Source organism: Poecilia latipinna, unplaced genomic scaffold (assembly GCF_001443285.1).
Source record: "Poecilia latipinna isolate Pla-1442-1.1 unplaced genomic scaffold, P_latipinna-1.0 Scaffold400, whole genome shotgun sequence".
Classification (NCBI taxonomy): domain Eukaryota; kingdom Metazoa; phylum Chordata; class Actinopteri; order Cyprinodontiformes; family Poeciliidae; genus Poecilia; species Poecilia latipinna.
This window is the reverse complement of record NW_015113016.1, coordinates 233946-254996: the sequence shown is the minus strand read 5'-3', so window position 1 is coordinate 254996 and position 21051 is coordinate 233946. Positions and strand designations below refer to the sequence as shown.

General features: G+C 38.7%; 3 protein-coding genes across 4 annotated transcripts in view; 1 reads left to right on the top strand and 2 right to left on the bottom strand.

Moving 5' to 3' along the window:
• igsf9b (immunoglobulin superfamily, member 9b) overlaps nucleotides 1-7205 on the bottom strand; it is a 30939-nt gene extending 23734 nt beyond the window's left edge. For both annotated transcript variants that reach the window (XM_015037294.1, XM_015037295.1), the window contains exons 1-2: nucleotides 6659-7205; nucleotides 93-188 (exon numbers count right to left, since the gene is read on the bottom strand). In XM_015037294.1, coding sequence (XP_014892780.1) covers nucleotides 93-153 — 61 coding nt within the window. In that variant the 5' untranslated portion in view covers nucleotides 154-188; nucleotides 6659-7205. The remainder of the gene's footprint in view (nucleotides 1-92; nucleotides 189-6658) is intronic.
• Nucleotides 7206-10325: 3120 nt separating this feature from the next.
• tmem230b (transmembrane protein 230b) lies at nucleotides 10326-12567 on the bottom strand. The gene is made up of 3 exons (XM_015037293.1): nucleotides 12216-12567; nucleotides 10848-10970; nucleotides 10326-10753 (listed from the first exon to the last, which is right to left on the bottom strand). The coding sequence occupies exons 1-3, from the start codon at nucleotides 12309-12311 to the stop codon at nucleotides 10613-10615; spliced, it is 360 nt and encodes a 119-aa protein (XP_014892779.1). The 5' UTR covers nucleotides 12312-12567; the 3' UTR covers nucleotides 10326-10612.
• A 7176-nt stretch (nucleotides 12568-19743) lies between these two features.
• Nucleotides 19744-21051, top strand: part of adra1aa (adrenoceptor alpha 1Aa) — a 19473-nt gene continuing 18165 nt past the window's right edge. The window contains exon 1 of the mRNA XM_015037292.1: nucleotides 19744-20016. The gene's annotated coding sequence lies outside the window, so the exon portion shown is untranslated. The remainder of the gene's footprint in view (nucleotides 20017-21051) is intronic.

Sequence of the window (21051 nt, the reverse complement as noted above, 5' to 3'; positions counted from 1 at the left end):
TTGAAAAGGACAATGCCATCAAGAAAGAAATTCAACATGGAAATGCATTAATAATGAATGCAGCTAATCCATATTTGCATTAGCATACTTACTTAGCAGACAGATGGCTACAGCAGTGGTGACAGCCTGAAGCCACCGTCTCTCCAGTCCCATGGCCGTCCGTCACTCTCCTCCACACATCTTGCAGTCTGAAAAACAAGACCGTGCATCCTTTTTAACCCTTCACCACAAAGACAGAAAGACTGACAGAGTCCCCGCTGCATGGGGACATCCCTCACACATCCCCCTCCTCAGACACATGTAATCCCTGGAGTTTATGTCTGCACATTATCCAAGCCAAACACCATATTCCAGATGTGCTTTGGTTGATGAATAAGTGTATTCTTTGAAAACATAATCTGATTTTATGTTGGATTTAAGGCAAACCGAGCCAATCCAAGGAGAGCTTCTCAAAACAACCAGTAAAACCCGCCTAGACTTTGCATCCTGTGGACGTTTAGGACTTAAGTGTGCTTGTTAGCGACGAGGAAGACCTCTTTAAGGTCAGATTAACCTGTTGCTTGGTTTTGGTCCACGAGGTCTTGTCTGAGTCTAAATGGGTCAAAAGCAGCAGGCAGGAGAAAGGAACAACACTGAACGGTAGAGGCGGGCGATATGAACTGAAGATGTTATCGTAATATTTTATGGTAGTACTGTGACAGTAATAAAAGCTTATTTTTCAGGCAACTGTATGGTTGTGACTGCATGATAGCAATCACAAATGCGTATGTTGCCAAAAAACAACATACAATTTATGCTTCTTTTGGACACCAGCCATAAAGAAGTGTGATTTATATCACTAATCTGCAAACAGAAACTGCAAAAATTATATTTTCTAATTTATTTAATCTCCACTGCACATCCACAGTGGAGAAAGTACTAAAACTAACAATCCACACAATATGGACAGTTTAGAGAGTTAACCATTAATTGGGATTTATTGTGACAACAATAAATCAAAATTCTTCTAAGAAATGTAACCAAAAAAAAGGTAAATGCCCATTCCTACTGAACGGTAAGTCTCCCAACTCCAAATGTTACCTTATTGCTAATGCTAATGCTTAAGCAGCAAAAACAGATTTCTGTTGGATCACGAGCTTTACTTAGACTAACATTAAGACAGCACATGACGAACAAACAGCAGAATCATGTAAGATTCATCTAAAGACTAAATGCACAAATGACTCAAATAAGTCTTTTAAAAGAAATTTTAGATTTTGATCTCCTAATTAGTCTGACAAACATGACTCCACTTGAAGAAGTGGAAAAGTGGCTCCTCTGCTTACTTCAAATTGGATTAGAGACTCGTTAAAGTCGCTGCCCTCCAAGCATAAAGGAAGCCCTTCCACCCTTTCTGCAATTCACTTCATCCAGTACACTTACCATAAGCGCACTGCTTAAAGTTCATTTGAGTAACTTCAGAAGGCGGCTGTGCTTCGAAAAGGGGTGGGACCCAAGCTAGGTGATGATGCAGCCGCAGATGGACCGCACAAATGCAAACCAACCCCATGATCCGCTGGAGACATTTAATTGCTTAGGAGCGCTTAAAGCAAACAAACAGCCCAGAATAGCAGAGCAGAAACATGAACTTCACAACACAATATTCTAATGGCTTTCTTGTTTAGAAGAACATCAGAGTCAGTCAGGCATCGCGGAGAAATGCAAAAGCGCAGGGTCCATTTCAACAGCCCTCTGGGATGTTGCAATAAGCACCGCTCTCAATGGATTCAGAAGATAAACAGCAAATCTGTGCAGTCCAAATTGTTTATGTGTCACCTCCAGCAGGCAACAAACTGATGGATGGGGTTGCTCTTTACGGCATCCTCCTTTTTTTTTTTTTTTTTTTTTTTTTTTTAAAAAATACAGCAAAAATCCCATCATAGAGTGTTTCTCCAATTTAAGCTTACATCTAGATCTCAAATATCATTTGGCGATCTCAAATCAGCTTTGCCTTTGCTCCAGTAAACTGAAATGTGCTTCAGAACCAGGATGTACTATGTGACAGTTTTGTGCAGACAGACAAGGAAAGACAGGAATGGGGGCAGAGGGGGTTTCTGTCTGCAGGTGCGGTATTAGACAGAGACAAGCAGGTAATTTCCTCATGCAGCAGAGCAGAGCCATTTAATTGGCATGTGCACTCTGAGGGCCTCTGAAGGAGGATAGATATTAAATTCAGAGTGAATGCATAAAATGATGAAGCAACACACACAGCGCCTTGAAGAAGTATTCAGGGCACAACTGTAAAGTAAGTATATTGTTTATTTGACAAAAAAAAACCTGGAAACTGAGTTTTGTATTTAGCTACCCCTACTACCCCTACCTATTTACCCCTACATTGATATTTTGTAGAAATCCCCCTTTCAAAGCAATTACAGCTTTGCATGACAAGGATACTGAGATTTTTGCCATTCTTCAAGCAAAATAACCAAAGCTCAGTCGGACTGGATGGAAACTGTCAGATTCTCAACTGGATCTGGGTCTGGACTTCGACTGGGTAATACTAGAACCTGCAGCTGTGGCTGAGTTTATAGTCTTGTTGTCCTGGTTGGAGGTGAATTTGCTTCCCACTTTTGGAGTTTCTAAAAGGTTTTTCTTCTAGTTTTCCCCTCTATTTAGCTCCACATGTCTTCCCGTGAATTCTGACTACATTCCCATCCCCTGTTGAAGAAACACATTCCCAAAGCATGATGTTGCGCTTGGTAAAACCAGTCTCTTGTTCTGCGCTACAGAAGGTCTGGACTCTTAGTTATTGAGAAACGACTGTTTGCTGGAGGAATGGACTGTGTTGAGGTTTTACATTTTACACAACTGCTAACGTTTGCCCGTGATGTATGTAACGCACCTGTTCGATGCTATGAAGCTTACCCGAAATTGCCTGCACTACAACCGTCCTCCACTGCCGATGCGAACGAGGCAGCTGCTAAAGTTTATTCAATAATTGAAAGAGTGGCCAACAAGGACTGAACAGTTTTATTCACTTGCTTCTCTGCCATTGCTAAAACTACAGGCAGACTAAAACAGCGCAGAAAATTGATGTCATCTTTCACAACTTCTCCATCTGTTCAACCTGGCTGGCCCGGTTGAAATTCTAGAGACTTGAATCAAGCGGAATTGTAGAGAAAGGCAACGGCCATGCTAGTGACGTTTGCCACCACCAGGCAATATGAATGCTTTTGCAAAAAAAAAAAACCCAAAAAACTAAATGTTTAACACCTCAGCAGCAGATATTTCAAACCAAAGCATGCATGCTGACAACATGTAATGGTGCTGTCTTCCACTGGATTTCACTGACACAAATTGCTTTGGATCTCGGCATGACTTAGCCTTCTGGACGGTACATTTGTAACACCCAGTCTAATCCTGGCCTCCTGTTTCGAGTGTTAATAGTTTAATTGAATTAGAGATCAAACTGTTGAGACACATCAAGGACATGCTTTCATGTAGCAGCGCAGTGATCAATTCCTGCTATATCAAGTCACAAAGGTCTGCCCACGGGGATGGGGGGTCCAGACTTTCTTCTAGTGGGGACCGCATGGATTGTTTACCAGCTGGGCAGCTTTGACATGATGTTCAGACGCGGACGCGGAGGACACGTGACACTTGAACTGACTGGTCTTAACAGACTTTCCCTCCTAAAATGCAGCAAGAAGCAGGTCGATAAACATTTGCAGATGTGTAGATAGATAAATGCTCTGTCCTTGGATATGCAGGTGTTTTACATTAAATGTTGGGAGTCTCCCAAAAACAAGAGCTCTATATTTCCATAATATATCGGTTTCTGTATTGTCAGAGATGTTTTAAGAACTATGAAGTTCACACAGCCAGCTGGACTTGCCAGTTTGTAAGATATTTAAACCTTGGCTCTCCCTTTTCCATGTCTCTTCTAACTCACTACAATTCAAACACAGAATGAAGAATGTACGTCTTTATTACGTTGTTTCCTACTCTTATATGTGACCAATAAACTGGCTGTTTGACCTTATGTGTGTGAGAGAGTATGTCTTATCCTTCAGTACCTAAGCAGGCCCATCAGTGATGCTAGTGACAGATACAGGCCTGATAAGCAGTAGTATTACTCTCTTAGTAATCCCTCCTAATCCTGACAGGCCGTGTCCTTTGTACAAACCTGTGTCGTGCCGCAACTACAAGTGTTACTCGAGCAGAAACTCTGACCGGCCAACCAAAGATTTGTAACTGGCAAAAACAGTTATTAACACAGTGACTGGTCCCTAAACTCTGGAACCAGTCGGCAGACTGGAGCAGTCAGTCAATGCATGGATTTTGTTCCTGGCAACGCAACCTAGTTTGGAAAATCAATTGATGTTTATTTGAACAAAATGGGAAATAAGCTGAGTAGACAGTGAGCACGGGAGGGGAGTTCCCGCATGCCGGGGAAAACCCACTGTATATGGATTACCAGTGATCACCAATACGCCAACATATGGCACTACAAGGTTTAGCAATAATTACTATCGCGTGGCGATGGCTGAGTGTTTTCAAATTCCTCACTTGCAGTCAGTCTCTCTCTCTCTCTCGCACTCAGGGTTTCCTGCGCACCTTCTGCAGGGACTGAACAATTCCTCACATTACACCAATAAATTACCCATGTGCTTCATGCCTGAACAGACTGATTGAATTTTTTTTTCTCTCCTGAGATGAACTACATTCACGCTCTGTAGCTGAGATGCAGAAAAGCAAAGCAGCTCGCATTGCCCTTTGAGTCCTGAGCTTTTGTCCTTCACCTCCTATAATTCTCAGAAGCAGGTTAGAGCCATAAAACTAAGCGAAGCCCTAAAGTCTGAGGTCATGAACTTTAGCACAGAATGCTGACGTATTGCACTGAATTTATTGAACACTGACACAAAGAGACTCATTTCTTTCGCTGTGGACAGCTCTTAATGGCATGATGAAAGGGGCATTAATGGACAAGTCAAAACCAATGCTGCAAAGCCACTGGATGGAGTTTCTTAGATAAAACTTTTTAATCAACTAGCTGTGATTGTACCGTAACATAACAAGGACATTATTGTACCATATATTTATTTAAATCTGATTACATGATTGCATTATATTGAAATTAACTGGATTTGGGCCTATGTCAGCATGGACCGGTATGTGATTATTAAGGTATAATAATGTTTAGAAAAATAATTTGGGTGTCATGGTATTCACGCAAACCTTTCAAAGAAAAAATGATTCATGCTTTTGTCTAGAAGGAAAAAATAAAAGTGATTCCTATCGATCCCAGAAGAATATGGATTATGAGGGATACAAGACATATTGGTATCAACATCGGTATTGGCCCGTGTTAGTCATTTCTTAACACATCGGAAATGACTAACAACTGGATAGGAACTGGATCCATTTGTCTTGAAAAGCATAAAGGACGACATCTGTTGTAATTTAGAGCTAGAGAAATTAATTGACTGTAGGTACTCTCTTGCTGGATCAAGCATGAATGCATTTCTTCATTTATTTCTATGTGCTCTGCCTTATTCAGCTCATAAATAAGACATCTCTAAGAACAACGCGTCAGTCTGTCCACAGCTGAACCTCTGGCCATGTAATCTTCATATTTAAACAATGCAAGACACAGGATTAACTATTGAGGCTTTCTAGACGACAAGCATTAAGAAACATCGCTGTGTAAAGCAACACCTGAGCTCCTCACGTGCACAGGATTTAAGCACCTCGAGGGCTCGGATGATACCAACACTTTAACACCGATTCCAAATGAAAAACAGGTTCTTGCTGTTTTGTGTAAATAATTCAAGGGCTTTTCCAAACCCGTGAACTGCAACTGCTATAAACAGTAACGATAAGATGTTTTTCCACAGGGGGTTAATTTTTAGAAAACTTACTATGAAATTGTCAAAAACAATCAGTCTTTTGCGACCAAGCTGATTCATAAGCCCAGATGCTTATTGATTTGAATCTTACTAAGATGGGTTTGAAAATACATATCCATAACGAGGCAACAGACCTCCGCAGGGAGGCATATTTCTCAATAAAGTGATCAGCAGGACAACAGTGCAAAGAACAGCTGCAGTCCTTTGTGTAAAACTGTTACAACTAGCTTTTGTCCAATATGCTGCTGCACTGTACAGAGCCAGCAGGCTGATAAACTGGTGCGCTCAACACAAACACCAAGCCACCCAGATCTTCTGCTAAACAAAACAGGTGCATCTTTTGTGTTACTCCTGGGACTCTAAAGCCACATGAGAAGACAAAACAGTTTGCACATACATGTACCGCTGTCAGTTTTTCCTTGTTTTAATCCAGAGAGCTGAGCTGCTGGTTTAAAGGGGCAATGCAGACAGTTAAACCTCTTTAGAATGGTTTATCATGTAAAAAACACCCGCTCACAGATTACAAGTAGTGCATGTGATACCCAAAACAACAACGCATCTAAAATAAGGGCATAAGATCGTGAGCATGGCTGTAACTGGGGATATTTAAGCTGTGGAAAAGCTACAGTAGGATTAAGTGTGTGTAGAAATGAGCATGCAACAAACAAAAGACCAGGGAAGTGCTCATGATTTAAATGACTAAACAAAAGATGCTTCCACTCTAAAGGTTTAAATTACTGGCGGATGTCTTAGCTCCACCTGCTCCTTACCTTTCATGAGGCACTTCACACTTGAGCTGAAAGTACAGTCTCTCAATCCATGGATGCTCTTCTTTAAGACTTCTTGCAGACCAGTTTAAGTGTCCATTCCTTTATCGCCACGGATATTTGTGGTTAGAAACAAGCTTAGATCAAGAGGAACTGGGCCCAGGTAGACGCATTTTTAACCTTTCAATCCGAGAAAAATGAAAACCATTTTAATCCCGCCTCTCCATGGTGATCGGACGTCCCGCAAACTTCTTTGCGTCTTCAGTTGAAAAAAAAAAAACTGATATTAAAAACATTAAAAACATCCTACCTCAGCCCATTTGAGTTAAAAGATAAACTTTCCAAGCAGATAATTTCACTACAGTATTCTCCTGGATCCAAACTTGCTCAAAGTGCTTTTAGTTGTTTAAATGAGAAGAAGCGACTTCCAGTCGACGTAGACCGCGTTGACCATCCAACAGGCGCAGGACTCCTCGGCAGAGCACGCCGCAGGGTTAGTTAAAGCACTGCCGTGGTTTCTGTCCCCGCGGTGTCCCTCCTCTCATTAGCCTCATCCCTCCTTCTACTACGGTGGCTGTAAACACTTCCGTCAAGTTCCACACCGGTACAGCAAGGAACTTCCCGTTCAAACTTTCAAAATAAAGGTCAGACCATACACACACCAGCACAAAAAGAAAAAAACAGATTTCTAGCTAAACTCTAATTACAGCTAAGCTTTTAAACACAGCTATTTCAGTCATAACTATTAAGTGATTACTACTTTTTGTTATTTTTGTCATTTTCGTGGCTGGGCATTTTTAGCTACTTAACTAAAGTAAATAAAGAAACTATTTACAGTTTGAGAATTTTAGCTGCTGACCCCATTATTCTTAGCATGATGACCAGTACAGTACCTTAAGAAATGCACCAATCAATCAGTTTGTCCTTGATGGTGATAGGAAGATCAAATAGTTGCAATATATATATATATATATATATATATATATATATATATATATATATATATATATATATATATATATATATATATTTTTTTTTTTTTTTTCCCCCAAATTAATTAAATGCAAATAACTGTTGCTTTTTGAGAATTTGCAATAGACAATGACAATACAACAATATTAGATTATCATAAATTAACACATTAACTGTCTGTTCGAAGTGAGATAAAAAGATATAATCTATAACATGTTTGCTTTGTTTTTCCACAGCAGGCTATCGTTTCCCTTTTTGTTTTAGCTTAATAACCTGATAGCTGAATGATTTTGTTCTTGTTAACCTTTCAAACTGAATACTGTTTAAACAACCTAACTTACTCTCATTCTTATGTAAAAAAAAAAAAACATGGTAGTTGACATAAAATAATATCTGATTATTGAAATTCTATTGTAAAATGTTCTTTGGCCCTAATGCTCTAGAAATTTTTTATTTATAGGCTCTTTTTTACAGAGGCGAACTGGGGTAAAATTATAGGGTGTTTTCACTGTGAAAATAAATGTGATTTTTTTTTTAAATCAGATTTACTTACTTAGCAACGTCTAATTTTCATTTATGAAATAAAAGTCAATAGCGCATGAAACAAGCTTACGGCAAAATTAAGAGGACATTCTCTAAATCAAAACCATGTTCCTAATAAGAGCACAAAATACACTTTTTTTTCTGAACGACGATAGAATGCTTTAATTTTGAAAGAACAAACATTTACTTCCGTTAATGATCTCTCAGTCTCTGTAACTTGCCGAAGCTGGCAATTTAGCGCCTCAAACAAAAGCGCCTTTCGGTGGGAAATACTAGTGACTGTAACAAAAGGAAAACACGCAGCCGTCTGACACGTTTCCTACAGCTTACAGCAAATGCAAACATACCCTCCACCCCCAGGGTCCATAAACACTATCAATGAAACATTACACAAGTACAGATAAATTATATTGTCAAAGCTTCCTGTAACTAAGGCTTTCTTTAAAAAAAAAATAATATTACATAATTTTTATTATCGTCTTTACGGTCGTAATAGTATTAGCATACTTTTCAAAAACCTAAGTTGCTAAAGTAAGTACATTTTCTATTAAATGTATATTTCTGATACATATCTAACTTGTCCAGTCAATTTTGAGCAAACTGTTAGCTCTGAATTAGAACCGGTGAACCTAGCAAGACGTATTCGGCCTCTGCTATTCTGAAATACACGGAAATGCAAAAATGGTTGGATTATGGCTCTTGTCTTGTATTTCATTCTATTTTTACATAGCTAGTAGATAAATGTTATGGCTAATCTCGCACTTTAGTTTCAAACATCGTTCTATAATTTTGTTTTCCGTGACCCAAAGCAATGCATTCACAAACGTTTTCCATGATCTTACCTTAAAATCACTTCTGCAGCTCTGCCATGACAAGATGGTAAAGTTAGTCATTGAAATATAAATAAACGCACATTGGGGCGTTGTACGTTACATTTAAAATTGGCCAATCAGGAGCCGGAAATAGCACCACAAGGTGGCGGTAATTTGCCACAAACCAACCCCCACCGTCCCCCTGGAACGACATGATAATAACGTTAATAACATAATAATAATGTTAATATAATAATTATAATACTATTATTATTCTAACAACTGTTATAACATTACGTTATAACAACGTTATTGTAGTAATAATGTTAACGTTATAATAACGTTAATTATAACGTTATTATGTTTATCATTATATTTTTAATAATTATAAACATAACATTATGAATAATAATGATTAATATAATCATAATTATTATTGTTATTACTATTACTAGTGTGTGTTTGTGGCATATTACAGCCACTTAGTGTTATTACTTACAGCTAGTAAGAAATTACAGAAATAGGCAATAAAAAGACAAAGTGAGAAACACAGTCTATAAATAAATATATTAAACAAAAAAAAAAGGCTCAGATTTTGTATGGCTGGTAATAATAGGTAAGACTACTGTAATATAGCTGCAACATATGGTGCATAAAAATGCAGTAGAGTGCAGATGATTTCTTAGGCAATATGGTTATTGCTTTCCTAAGAAACGCAGTAGTCAATGAAAAGAAAAAAAAAACAGTCTTTCTGCTGGAAAAAAGTTCCTGATCTGATTTACGGAGAATAATCCGATCTGACTAATATCAGGTACAGTGCGGTTGGTAACTGATCGAGGGGTGGCAATTAAAACAGGGAAGCATCCTTGAATTATCCCTTTGGAGAGCAGCAGGTAGCCTTGCATCTGACGGGATTACAGAAGGCCAACCTTTACCAGCAACATCTTTCCATGATTTTGATGTCCTGCTGTGCAAAATGGGGTCGGCTTTTCATCAGGTTGCTTCAAAATTGCAGATATTTATAGGTTGATAGCCGAGATCAGAAAGGGGAAAGGCTCGTAATTGCTTTAGTAGTGCCCCGTTTGATAATGCTGACTCAGAGGGACCAGGTGCACCATATGGAGATCAAAGGATCGGAATTAATCACATGAAATCCTCCAAGAAAAAAAAAACAAATCTGGAAAGTAGTCAGGCTTTAGCTGATAAATAGTAAGGATCATGGTGCGGGAAACTATTTTCTTGATCTTATGTATACATAAGTAAATTACAGGCCAAACTGTTGCATTGGGGATAACATGATTAATCACTTCTACTTCTAAAAGCTGGAAATTTGACACTCAAAGTTTGAGAACAATGATTTTATTTTACAGTTAATTATTATTTACTACAAGGATAAACCACTTGAATCACAAAAAAGGCATTAAGCGAATGAATTGTTGAAAGATCATTTTCATAATTTATTAAAATAAACACATTCACAAACTAACTAGAAATTGAAATCTACACAAAGAACACCGATTTCCAAAAAGTGATTAAGCTATAAGCTGTTATTAGCTATTTTAAATTCAGTACAAGCGATACATGAATGGATGCGAATGAAGAAAGACTGCCGCTGAGGTTTTAGTGTGGTTCAGTCATCAAAGTCTGGGATGTCATCATAGGAGTACCCAGGATAGCCCTTTGATGCATAGTAAGCTATCCGTAAGTGGTAAATCCCAGGCAGGAAAACTATGATGCCGATGATCAGCACAGGCACCGTTCGGTCGGAGTTCTGAAACATGAAGCAACGTTTTATTAAGCAATATTAACATAACACCGCACACAAACATAAGACAAAAAAAGGTCTACTTTTAGAAAAAACTCACGGTAACTCCAAAGTATCCGGCCAAAAGAAGAGCACCGATGATGATTAAAGTAGAGCCGATGAGAAAGAGCACTGATGCGAGGGCAATCGCTTTGTATGGGACCTTGGGTGGGCTCCGTTTGAACTGCAGAGGAAGATAAATTAGCAATCAAAATCTTTTCTGAAACACAAAAGTTGTCCAAGTTTCAGACAACATCCCGAGTGAGATAGTTATTGCCTAAAATATGAACTAGCTTAAAAGGCAACAGCTGCACAAAGTATAGAAAGAATCTTTCAAGGTTTTAACTCTGTTGAGGCCATATGTTTGCTACCATTATGACAATAACCAAACTAACAGGGTGAAGTTTTAGAGAATTAGTCTCACAAAATACTAATATCATGGGTTATTACAAAATCGAGGCTCCATGCACTGCTCTGACAGATTTAACATTCAACCCAAGCAGAACAACACACATATGAATAAGAAATTTTAAAACTAACTCATGTCATTTGAAATAAAGAAGGGGTTTTGGTGAGTTTGGACATTTCTGGACAATACAGTGTTTTCTATGAATATATTTTTGTGGGTTGTTATTTACTGCATAAATGTCAATGTGTCAAACAGACTTACCAATCTTCCAGCAACTGAATAAGCTATACCATCATTCCAGCCAAAATGAAAGTTTTTGAAAAAGGTAGTATCCCCTTCAGAGGTTTTAATACCACCATCTAATGTCTGTGTGTGAGTTGACACTGTGTGCAGTAAATCTCAAACATCCATCCATCATATATTTGCTTATCGTTGTAGGGTCACAGGCAGAAAATGACTGCTGGAAATCAAGTTTTTTTTTTGTTATTTTATTTATACCCTTAATGAACCAAGAATTGAAAGCAAACATTTATTTTAGAAAAGGGACCCAAGTAGCCATGCAAATAAAAAATGTATTTAATAATACACAATTATAAACAATAAAACAGAATGACATTTAAAAAAAAAAAATCAAACACAGTGACCTCTTGAGAAAAACAACAGCATTTCTCCTTCAGTTCATTTTTTAATGATACTCTTGAAATCATGAATGGAGTACTTAGTTCATTATTAATATTTAACTTGACGTAAACAAGTTAAATATTAATGGGAACGCAGATGTGCATTCTGTCAACATAGTGAAACGTGTGCACTACTGGATAATATCGTTAAAGACTGCAAGTGATTTTTTTTTTCTTTTTGCCTCAGTACTGGTTTGTTCCAGATCTGCTCTTTTATATCAAAGTCATTAGACTATGTTGATTGAATAAAGCAATTTAAAAGGCAGACATTCAACTTTAATGACTGAGGAGGACTGATCAGCAGCATTAAAGTAGCAAATGTGACCTAGTCACTTCTTACCTGTAAATCAATGTAGCCGTCATCATCTGTGGCTAACCTGGAGTACTTAACTTTGCTGTTAGGAGTATCGTGGGATACAATATTACGAGCTGGCATTTTCGTCTGCTTTTCGGGATCTTGCCACAGTTTACTCTCGGCGTTCTTGAGGCAAACAAGCTACAATACCATTAACAGAGCGGCAGCCATGTTTTTTATGTTTACCTCACAAGCTACAATAGTTAAAGCAAAGACAAATTCAATATTCTACAGTTAAGACAGAGTGACTAGCAACGCGTTCTGTAGCAACATCGAGGTGTTGTTGAGAACCTGAGTCTTCCGTGTCGACGGCTTACAGATCTGCGGATATGCGCACGCGCGCCCTAAACGTCATCGTTACGCAGTGAAAACGTTTGGTATTTTACGTTATATAGTTTAAATTCACGAATAAGTTCAACTTTTTGTCACTCTTTTCGGAAAATGAAACCGTTTTTTTTATCCAGAAAGTGAAACTTAAATATGAAATAGATTCATTACACATATTTTATTTTCTAACAGGACTCGGTCCCTGCCGTCACGGCCACAGGTACCAACGGCTGGTTCAGTGACCACTTGCATTTTTCACTGTCCCCCACAAGAGGGCGCAGTCAAATCTCGATTAAGCGAGCAGGTCAGAACAGAATGACACTGCAGTGTCAGGATTCACTTTATGTGGATGTTCAATCCTCGAGCTATTCTGTCTCTCAGGACAGCCTTGTAATCACTGTGTGTCCTCAGATGATAGAGTTTCTGTCTTCTCTGCAGATTTTTGACGCATTTCTGTGAAACAGAAACTGAAACTCATACTCTGAGATCTGTTTTTCAGTCTCAGAGGAGCTTTTCAAAATCACAAAAAATAAAAATAAAAAAATAATAATAATAATAATTTTGCAAGCTGACAGGGAAAAAATACAACTGAAAATAAGTGCTTGTTTATTTTTCACTTGATAAAAATGATGCAACATTTTTTTTGAAGTATTAAGCAGATGACAGGATCAGATTTCCTTTAAATATTTTTCAAATGGTTTCCCATTCATCACCATAAATCTTTGCAATTGGACCAGTTAATTATTAATATTATTCAAAAAATACATAAATTCTCCCAGGCCTATAAAAAGTTGCTGTTTGGGTGTTTGCATCTACAAAGGCGAATAGCTTCACCTCATTAGTCATGCAGATGAAATAAATAAAACAGCCAAAGACTGCAGCTGCAGACCATGGCCCTGAAATAAATAATTAACGGAGATACTTATTTAGATAAACACAACCTCTGTTTTAGGCAGAATGAGTCAAGAATGGTCATACATGTAGATGCTGACCTTGGCTATGAGTCGCATCGTTATAGTTAACAGGCATGTTGATGGTCTCAGGAGGAAGACAAGCCCTAAAACAATTCATCTGCACTTGGTATTCCTACTGAGAAGTTGTCTATTACGATGCCCTCTAGGCTCACTCAGTTTGCTCAGTATTTTAGGTGTATTTGCAGAAGGAACCGCTTTTGTGTTTTTCTTTAGAGTGAATATCTGCAGTTTGCTTTCCTGTGTTTTGCTCCATTCATTTTCTCATCAGTGGTGACGAGTTTCCTATAAAAGCATCTCCACAGCATGATGCTGTCACCAAAGTGTCATCACAAGAATGGCGTCTTTCGGTGGGTGTGCAGAGTTTTCCCGTCATACTTAGTGTTTTGAAAACAGACTAAAAAGTTAAATTCTTGACTCATTGGATCAAAGTATCTCCTTTGTGCTTCCTAAGGGGTCCGGATGCACATCCACCACATACTTGTTTCGATTTTTATTTGTGTAAAAAGCAATAGCTTTGCACAAGTAAATGGTGTTGTTCTGTCATAACAGATCACAATGAAATATAATGTAATTTGTGGTTCCGATGTGACTGAATGCAAACGAGATGACGGAATATTAATACTTTTTGCAAGGCTCTGTCTTTATAACTAGACAGCCATTCAGTTTTGCATTGGATCAATACAGTCATACACAATTCATTAATGTCTCTTTAAATAATTAATAGTGCAGACATGTTGCATGTGCACACTCCTGTCTGCAACTGTTGACAACAGAGGTGAGATGTGACCTTTGCTTTATTAATCATGCCAGTCTAATGCTCTGTGACTGTGTATCGGCTCTGATCCCCAGCGAACATCACAGCTGTGTCGCTGGTGCATCCTCCTTTGTACGCTAAATAACCCTCCTCTTATCTGTTCTGAATCCTCTCGCTCTGATGTTCAATACCTGCACTCAAGGTCAATGAATGAGCTGCTCACACACACACACACACACACTCCCAACCTCTATCCAAATTTAGAAACATGGCATTTAATTTGTCTGCTCCGTGGCCTTGAAACAATCCGCCAGACAAGGAAAAAAAATTGCAATTGTTTTACAGTCATGAATTCAAAATGAATGTAGCCAGAATACAGTCAGAGTGATGGATTGATCTGGTTGGAAGTGCCACCCCTGCTGCTTGTTTTCAGACGTTACTTCATCTGTCGTCTGGGTGTGTTTCCTGACGTTTGCAGCTGCAAACGTCAGAAACTTGCGTGCTTTACAAGTTCAATCTGATGTCATGTGCATTCTCAGCTTCAGCCACCTCAAATTCCCAAATCACAACGCTGCCAACGGGACATCTGGAGTGTTGATTAATTAATCAGATGATAGGCACTAGTCAGATGGGGGGGGGGGGGGGCGGCAGGTGTTGTCATGTTGGATAATTCCCGCCACAGGACCGTGATACCCGCTCTGAACAGCTGAGTGCTCTGAGCCCTGAGTTAAGAGTGTGCGTGTGTGTGCGTGTGTGTGTGCGTGCATGTGTGTGTGTGTGTGTGTGCTCTCATGACACTACATCCGCGGGTTCGGAAGACAGCAGCGTTTGCCCTCTTTGAAACCCTGAGCATGATGCTAAAGAGCGAAAGAGCGGCAGTTAGGCCATAATTAGAGACCTGTTCGTTCTGGAGTTAATTATGTCGCTCACCATTAAAGCATCTGCAGATTGAACCATGCCCAGAGTCTGCTAAAAGCCCCAAAAGCGTTATTACGCCGTGTGAACATCAGGCAGTGTGCCTGGAGCTCATCCTCTTCAGGCAAGGATCCAACAGGTTGCAGAGGCGATCTAATGTGCATATAGGTGCAGCTGAGCAACAGGATTTTCAAATTATAAAACATACTTTATGAAATACTGCTCCCTGTCAATCTCTTTTTATGTTGTGATTTTTTTTTCCCTCTAATGCTCTCAGTGGGAAAGAGATTACCTTGCAATACAAGATCTTTATCCTTCGCAGAAAATGGAGCAACATTTTGGGCAAAGATTTATTGCATGCATCGTTACTCTGGTTGACTTCTCTGCTGGCAACAGCGTAATGTTTGGGGACTGCCATTAAAATCTGAATTTGATGTTTCTAACAGCACGTGAAATAGCGATGAATTTGATTTTCACACTTTACACCGATCGTCGGCGTGAATACTGATTCTAGGCTTTTGTTGAGCTATCTGAACTCCTGCTTTTTTTCCCAGGTGAAATCATTATACAACAAACAACTTTGATGAACTTTGCAAAGAAAATCTGGGTTCACAAGTCTGGATTCTTTCTGATCCAAACAAGGTGAATATTACACATACCTGTTCAAACATATACATACCCACAGTAAGCCTGAATGCCTCTTTTTGTAATCCTGGCTGGATATTTTCTTAATTTGTGTGAATGTGAGACGTTTCCAGAGGCGCATTGGTTGTCTGCTTTATCTAAAACTACTTTGACCAGCTCATTTAGACAGTTGTCTTGTCTGAACACCCGACTGTGTCCAAATTTAAATCCAGCAGTTCATCAGAAGTGAAGTTGAAGAAGTTCTTCACTGCTCAGCAAGCAGTTCTCTTATACAGATCCTAGCCATGACGCTGCTACCACCATGCTTGACAGCAGATGCAGTGTTCTCAGTTTGGAAACCTCATATTGGGTTCTCCAGTCATTTCTTTTTTCTATTCTGACCAAGCAGCTCTCTGTCTTTGTCTCATCTGACTGCAAATGTTTTCTCCAGAAGGCTTTTGGCTTGTCCTTAAGAAGCTGTAAATGTCACCCAGATTTGATTTTGGGGCAATAACTTCTTGGTTGACATTTCCTCAGCCCTTGCTGATGCCAAATTCATTTTTCTGTGGACAGTGACACTTGTCAACTCCACTCAACTCAACGTTACCTACGAAGAAAAATAAAAACGCATGACGATGAAAGGGCAGTACATAAAAAAAAGATAAGATTAATGGAAATAAAATGAAAACATAAAAGGTTATTGCTGGTGTTATCGTAGCAATAAAGCTACAACTTTAAGGTATCAATGACAGTAAATATGACAAATCAAATGGATCCACACTTTGAGCGCTGAACACAGAGAGTGCCACTGATGTTAAGACAGGTTTGAGTCTCGGTGAATGATTTGCTTCTCCTAACATTATTCTGACATTATTCTTTTATCGGATGGTGACATTTTGGGTCAAATGAGTGAACAACATTTGGGTATTCCCACGCGACAACAATCCATAACAGACGTCAAAGCTGATTTTGGAAAGGATAAAGCAAGTTCACTATTAAGCTTCTGGAACGGCCACGACCCGAATCCTCAGAAAACTCATGTGTTGCGCCTGGAAGCTGGGTTCATGCCAGGAAACCAACCTCTTTAAATGAGCTCCACCATTTCTGATCTGAGAAGTGGTCAAATGTCCAGCCACAATGGTGCACAAAGCTTGTTAATAGTGTGTGGGTTTTGCTGTGGCTTTGTGAGGGACATTTATCCAAATATCAGAGGGAGTTCATTTGTGTGCGATACTTTGAAGCCGTAATCTGTTCTTTATTTAGAAATACTAATAAACAATGACATACTGAGATCTAATCCAACTTTTCCAAGTCCGGAAAAGAACATTATTTTGTGTTATTGAATTAATAAAAACATATGAACAAGAATGTGTTTACAAACTAAATAGGTTCACACACCCACTGCCAACAGGGTGTTTTATTTTAGCCAGTTTAGAGGGAGTACATCTGAGTGGTTCCCAAATGTATTTTTATCCAATTTTGATATTTTACAGAGATTTCTAATAGGTGTTTTAAAGTTTTTTTTAATCATTTAATTTATCATTCCTGCTTTTATTTCATTGAGGTTATCTGCTGCAACATCACCCTTAAAAAAGAACACGTCAAATATGTTGAAAACCCTTAACCATGTCAAGATAATAGCATACTAAGAACCTAAGTCATTCATATGATGTGCCACTTTCAGTTTTATTAAATATTTCCTGTTGAGAGATAGGTATTATGTTCCCAGAGATAATCTCCTGTACGAACATCATATCAACCACTGAGGCGCTAAAATCCCGTTTAATTGCTGCCTTTTTTGCCATAGAGAACAGAAACATGGCCTGAAATAGCCTGCTGAGAATCTATAACTACACCAGAGTGGTGTTGGTGATTAGGCAAAATTAATTAGGAAAAGGTTTGTCAACTTTGATTTAATCACAGAATCCAAGCGCTTGGCTCCAAACCTGACAAACTGATGCCAAAAAGCGACAAGTTGACGCCCATGCAGGGGCTGCTGCTGCTGCACAGTACAGCCATGAGTCTTCAAATCCACTCCATTACCTCTGATGGCTTCAGTCGTTTCAGGTGCGAGGCTGGAGTTAGTCTGAGTGTGTGTGTGTGTGTAGGTGGACGGCTGACTGCTGAAACCCAGCCTGGAGAACATCATCTGTGCAATGACAGAAATATCACACTTCTACCATAATGTCAATTCTGTTTTTGCCTTAAGCTCACGAATGTAAAATAAATAAATAAATAAAAAAGAAAGGCAGGCACAGTATAACTGCAATGCTGAAAGAAAAAAGATGACAGCATGACACACAGGAAGCAAGGGTTCTATGACAAACGAGTCTGAATAAAAGGAGACGGTTTTTTGGATTGGCTCCTGGATGATGTTAGCTGTCTTCGGTTACCTGCTGAAATCTGAATTTCTTTCAAAAAGATTTTTATCAGTCAGACGTGCCGGAGGGGAAACTCTCTTGATATGCAATTAGACTGAATGTCACTGAAAATGCCAACATTAGTGCGAATGCTCGGCTCAGGGTTGTTGCCCCTGTGATGGTAAGTGTGTATTCCTGCGCAGGGGATATTGATCTCAGTGTGTTTCAAACGCAGCAGTCCACCTCAGTGAATGGGCGAGTCAGACGGCTTTAATTAGTTTTACAACACACAGTCGAGCCGCTAACAAGCCCGGCGTGCAGATGAGAATCATAGCTTCGTCGTTTTAGTCAATCCTTTTAAGCATGAATCATCAGCTTGTTCTGCATCCATGACATAATGACACAACTCTCGCTGTTTATCAAATACTGATTTTGAAAGGGATTTCTTTATTATTATTATTAATAATTTCTCCTCCAGGGCCAATGCATGCATGCACAATGACATAAGGCATAATCTCCTCAAAGGTAATGACAGCTCTAACCCAAATTGCTGTGAAAACTGTTTGTCAATTCTGAAAGCAGCTCCATTTCTCACATTTGCTTTGATGAAACGATCAATTTATCGTGCATACAGAACAAAAACGTCCAATTATGTCCCTCGGTGCCTTCTGCTGGACTCGCGCTTCCAGACAGCAGAAAGTTGTGCTTGTGATTTTTGCTTTTGACGCCAAGACGTCGATTTCCTTTACCCCAGAACCTCGCAGCGGGAGGAGGAAAAAAACAGAAAAGACAAGCACTGTAAGATGAAAGTCTCGTCATTGATTGAGTGCCTAAGCTGCTCTTTAAGTGGTCAGCTGTTCACCTCGCAGACAGACTCAACATCTGTCTGAGCTGGCTTCCACGTTTTCATGAAGAAAGATAAATGCTCTGTCTGGCTAAACTGAGGAATTGACCACAGTGTGGAAGAAAAGTGACAAGCTCCTCAAAAAAAAAAAAAAAAAAAAAAAAGAAATAAATGTACAGAATTTTTTCATGGATGCTTGTTTTTCTTCTGCCTGCTCCCTTTTAGTTAGATAAACAAGGGGATCATGCTCGACTATAATTAAGCACTTACGTTCAATCTTACTTATTTGCCATTTTTCATGTTTATTATACTGTCTTGCTTATCTGGTTGATACAGATGTGTTGTTTGTAGACGTAAGGAAGAAAAAAAGCGTCCGCAATTAATCTGTGGTGGTGTTTTTTTTTTTTTGTTTCTGCCTGGAAATGGGTTGTTAGACTGAGGCGAATAATTGTCATCGTCAGGTCCATTGTGACAAAATTGGCATCATTTTCCAGATGTATGCGATTAAAAGAAGGAGATCAGAAAATAAGTAATCAAGACATGACTGTGCCATGTATCACGTCTCCTGTTACCATAAATGATAATTGCTGTAATTTTATGTGAAAGATCAACAGATAGTAGAGCACAGCTGGCATTAAAAAGCAATAATTGTCATGATCCACAGGTGTTTGTGTTTTAGTTTTCTTTTGTTTGTCCCTAATTTCTTGTGTTGTTAGAAAATGTCTGGCAACCTTTAGTTGATATTGTCATCAAGGTCTTATCATATTGGTTGATTTGGTGCATTTGGGTTTATTTATCTTAGATTATTAAAATATTAGCATCTAATGTCATTTTCCACCATTCCCTCAGTCTTCAAGTGTTCTGGTTGTTATTGTTTTTGGCTGGGTCCTCTCCTCAGCTCTGCTTGATGCTCCCGTTTTGTTTTTTGGGCTTTAGCTTCTTTATCCACACTTCACATTTCTGGATTTTGGACCTGAACTTTGTTTTCGTAAGTTAACTTAATTTTTTTAAGTCTTTATTTTTGCTCTATTTTACTTCCATCTGAATACCACCATTTGTAACAATAAGTGACATGTATTTGTTTATTTATTTATTTTATTTCTACCACACATTTGCTAGGTCTCCTACAGGTTGTGTCAAACTACAAATTGTAATTGTTATTGCTTTCTCTCAACAATATAATTTTACACTCTTCCTTGAATGGGTTTCTTTCCAGTTCACTGATAAACACTATATTCTTTTGGTCAACTGTAAAATTCCAGTAAAACACTGAAGTTTGATTTTTTACCATTTCAGGTTAGAAGTCATACCATGACAAAACTATATAAAGAAGTTTCAAAGACAAGTGTGTTTTTGTAAGGCACTGTGTGTATTTATGGGATTTGGGGTTGACAGCATTAATCTTAATAATTTAAGTATGCAGTCCCTCTGGCTCAAAGTTCAATGAACAAATTAGCAATGAGTCATTTGAGAGAAAAGGTCTGCATTGTTTAATAAAGAAATGGCTGCGATGCAGAGGCTTAATATTCAGGGACCCTCTAATACAGTTATTATGAATCATATTTAATATTTCATAAACAGGCACTTTTTAAAATATATATATATTTAATCTAAACCACGTAATATAACAAGCAGTGTAACATTTGCAGACTACTTGAACCAAACCGATAAAGAATGTGTAAAAAAAAAGATCTAACTTATCTTTGAGGTGTAATCAAAACAATGATATACACACATATATATTTTTTAAAATAAAAGTCGTCAAAGTGCACTTTAATCCACTTAAAAAGAAGTTGGCTTTATTTCAAATGTCAGAAGACAACTTTTTATTTTTTATTTATTCTTGCACTTTGACATTAGACAAGGTGGAAAAACCGTGCGGGGTCGATAGTGACTGGTTGCGATGACGCACAGGGAGTGATGCTGAGCGGCGGTGAGGCGATGCGAGAATGGTTGGTTGGCGGTGGTGAGGAGGAGGAGGAGGAGGAGGAGGAGGAGGGCACAGCGCTGGCGGGGGGAGCGG

Excerpts from the sequence above, each read along its gene's own strand:
- tmem230b (XM_015037293.1), bottom strand. The coding sequence starts at position 12,311 with ATGCCAGCTCGTAATATTGTATCCCACGATACTCCTAACAGCAAAGTT. Across the intron at positions 10,971-12,215 it reads ACGGCTACATTGATTTACAG|TTCAAACGGAGCCCACCCAA; the intron begins GTAAGAAGTGAC and ends CTTCCTCTGCAG. Across the intron at positions 10,754-10,847 it reads CCGGATACTTTGGAGTTACC|AACTCCGACCGAACGGTGCC; the intron begins GTGAGTTTTTTC and ends TTCATGTTTCAG.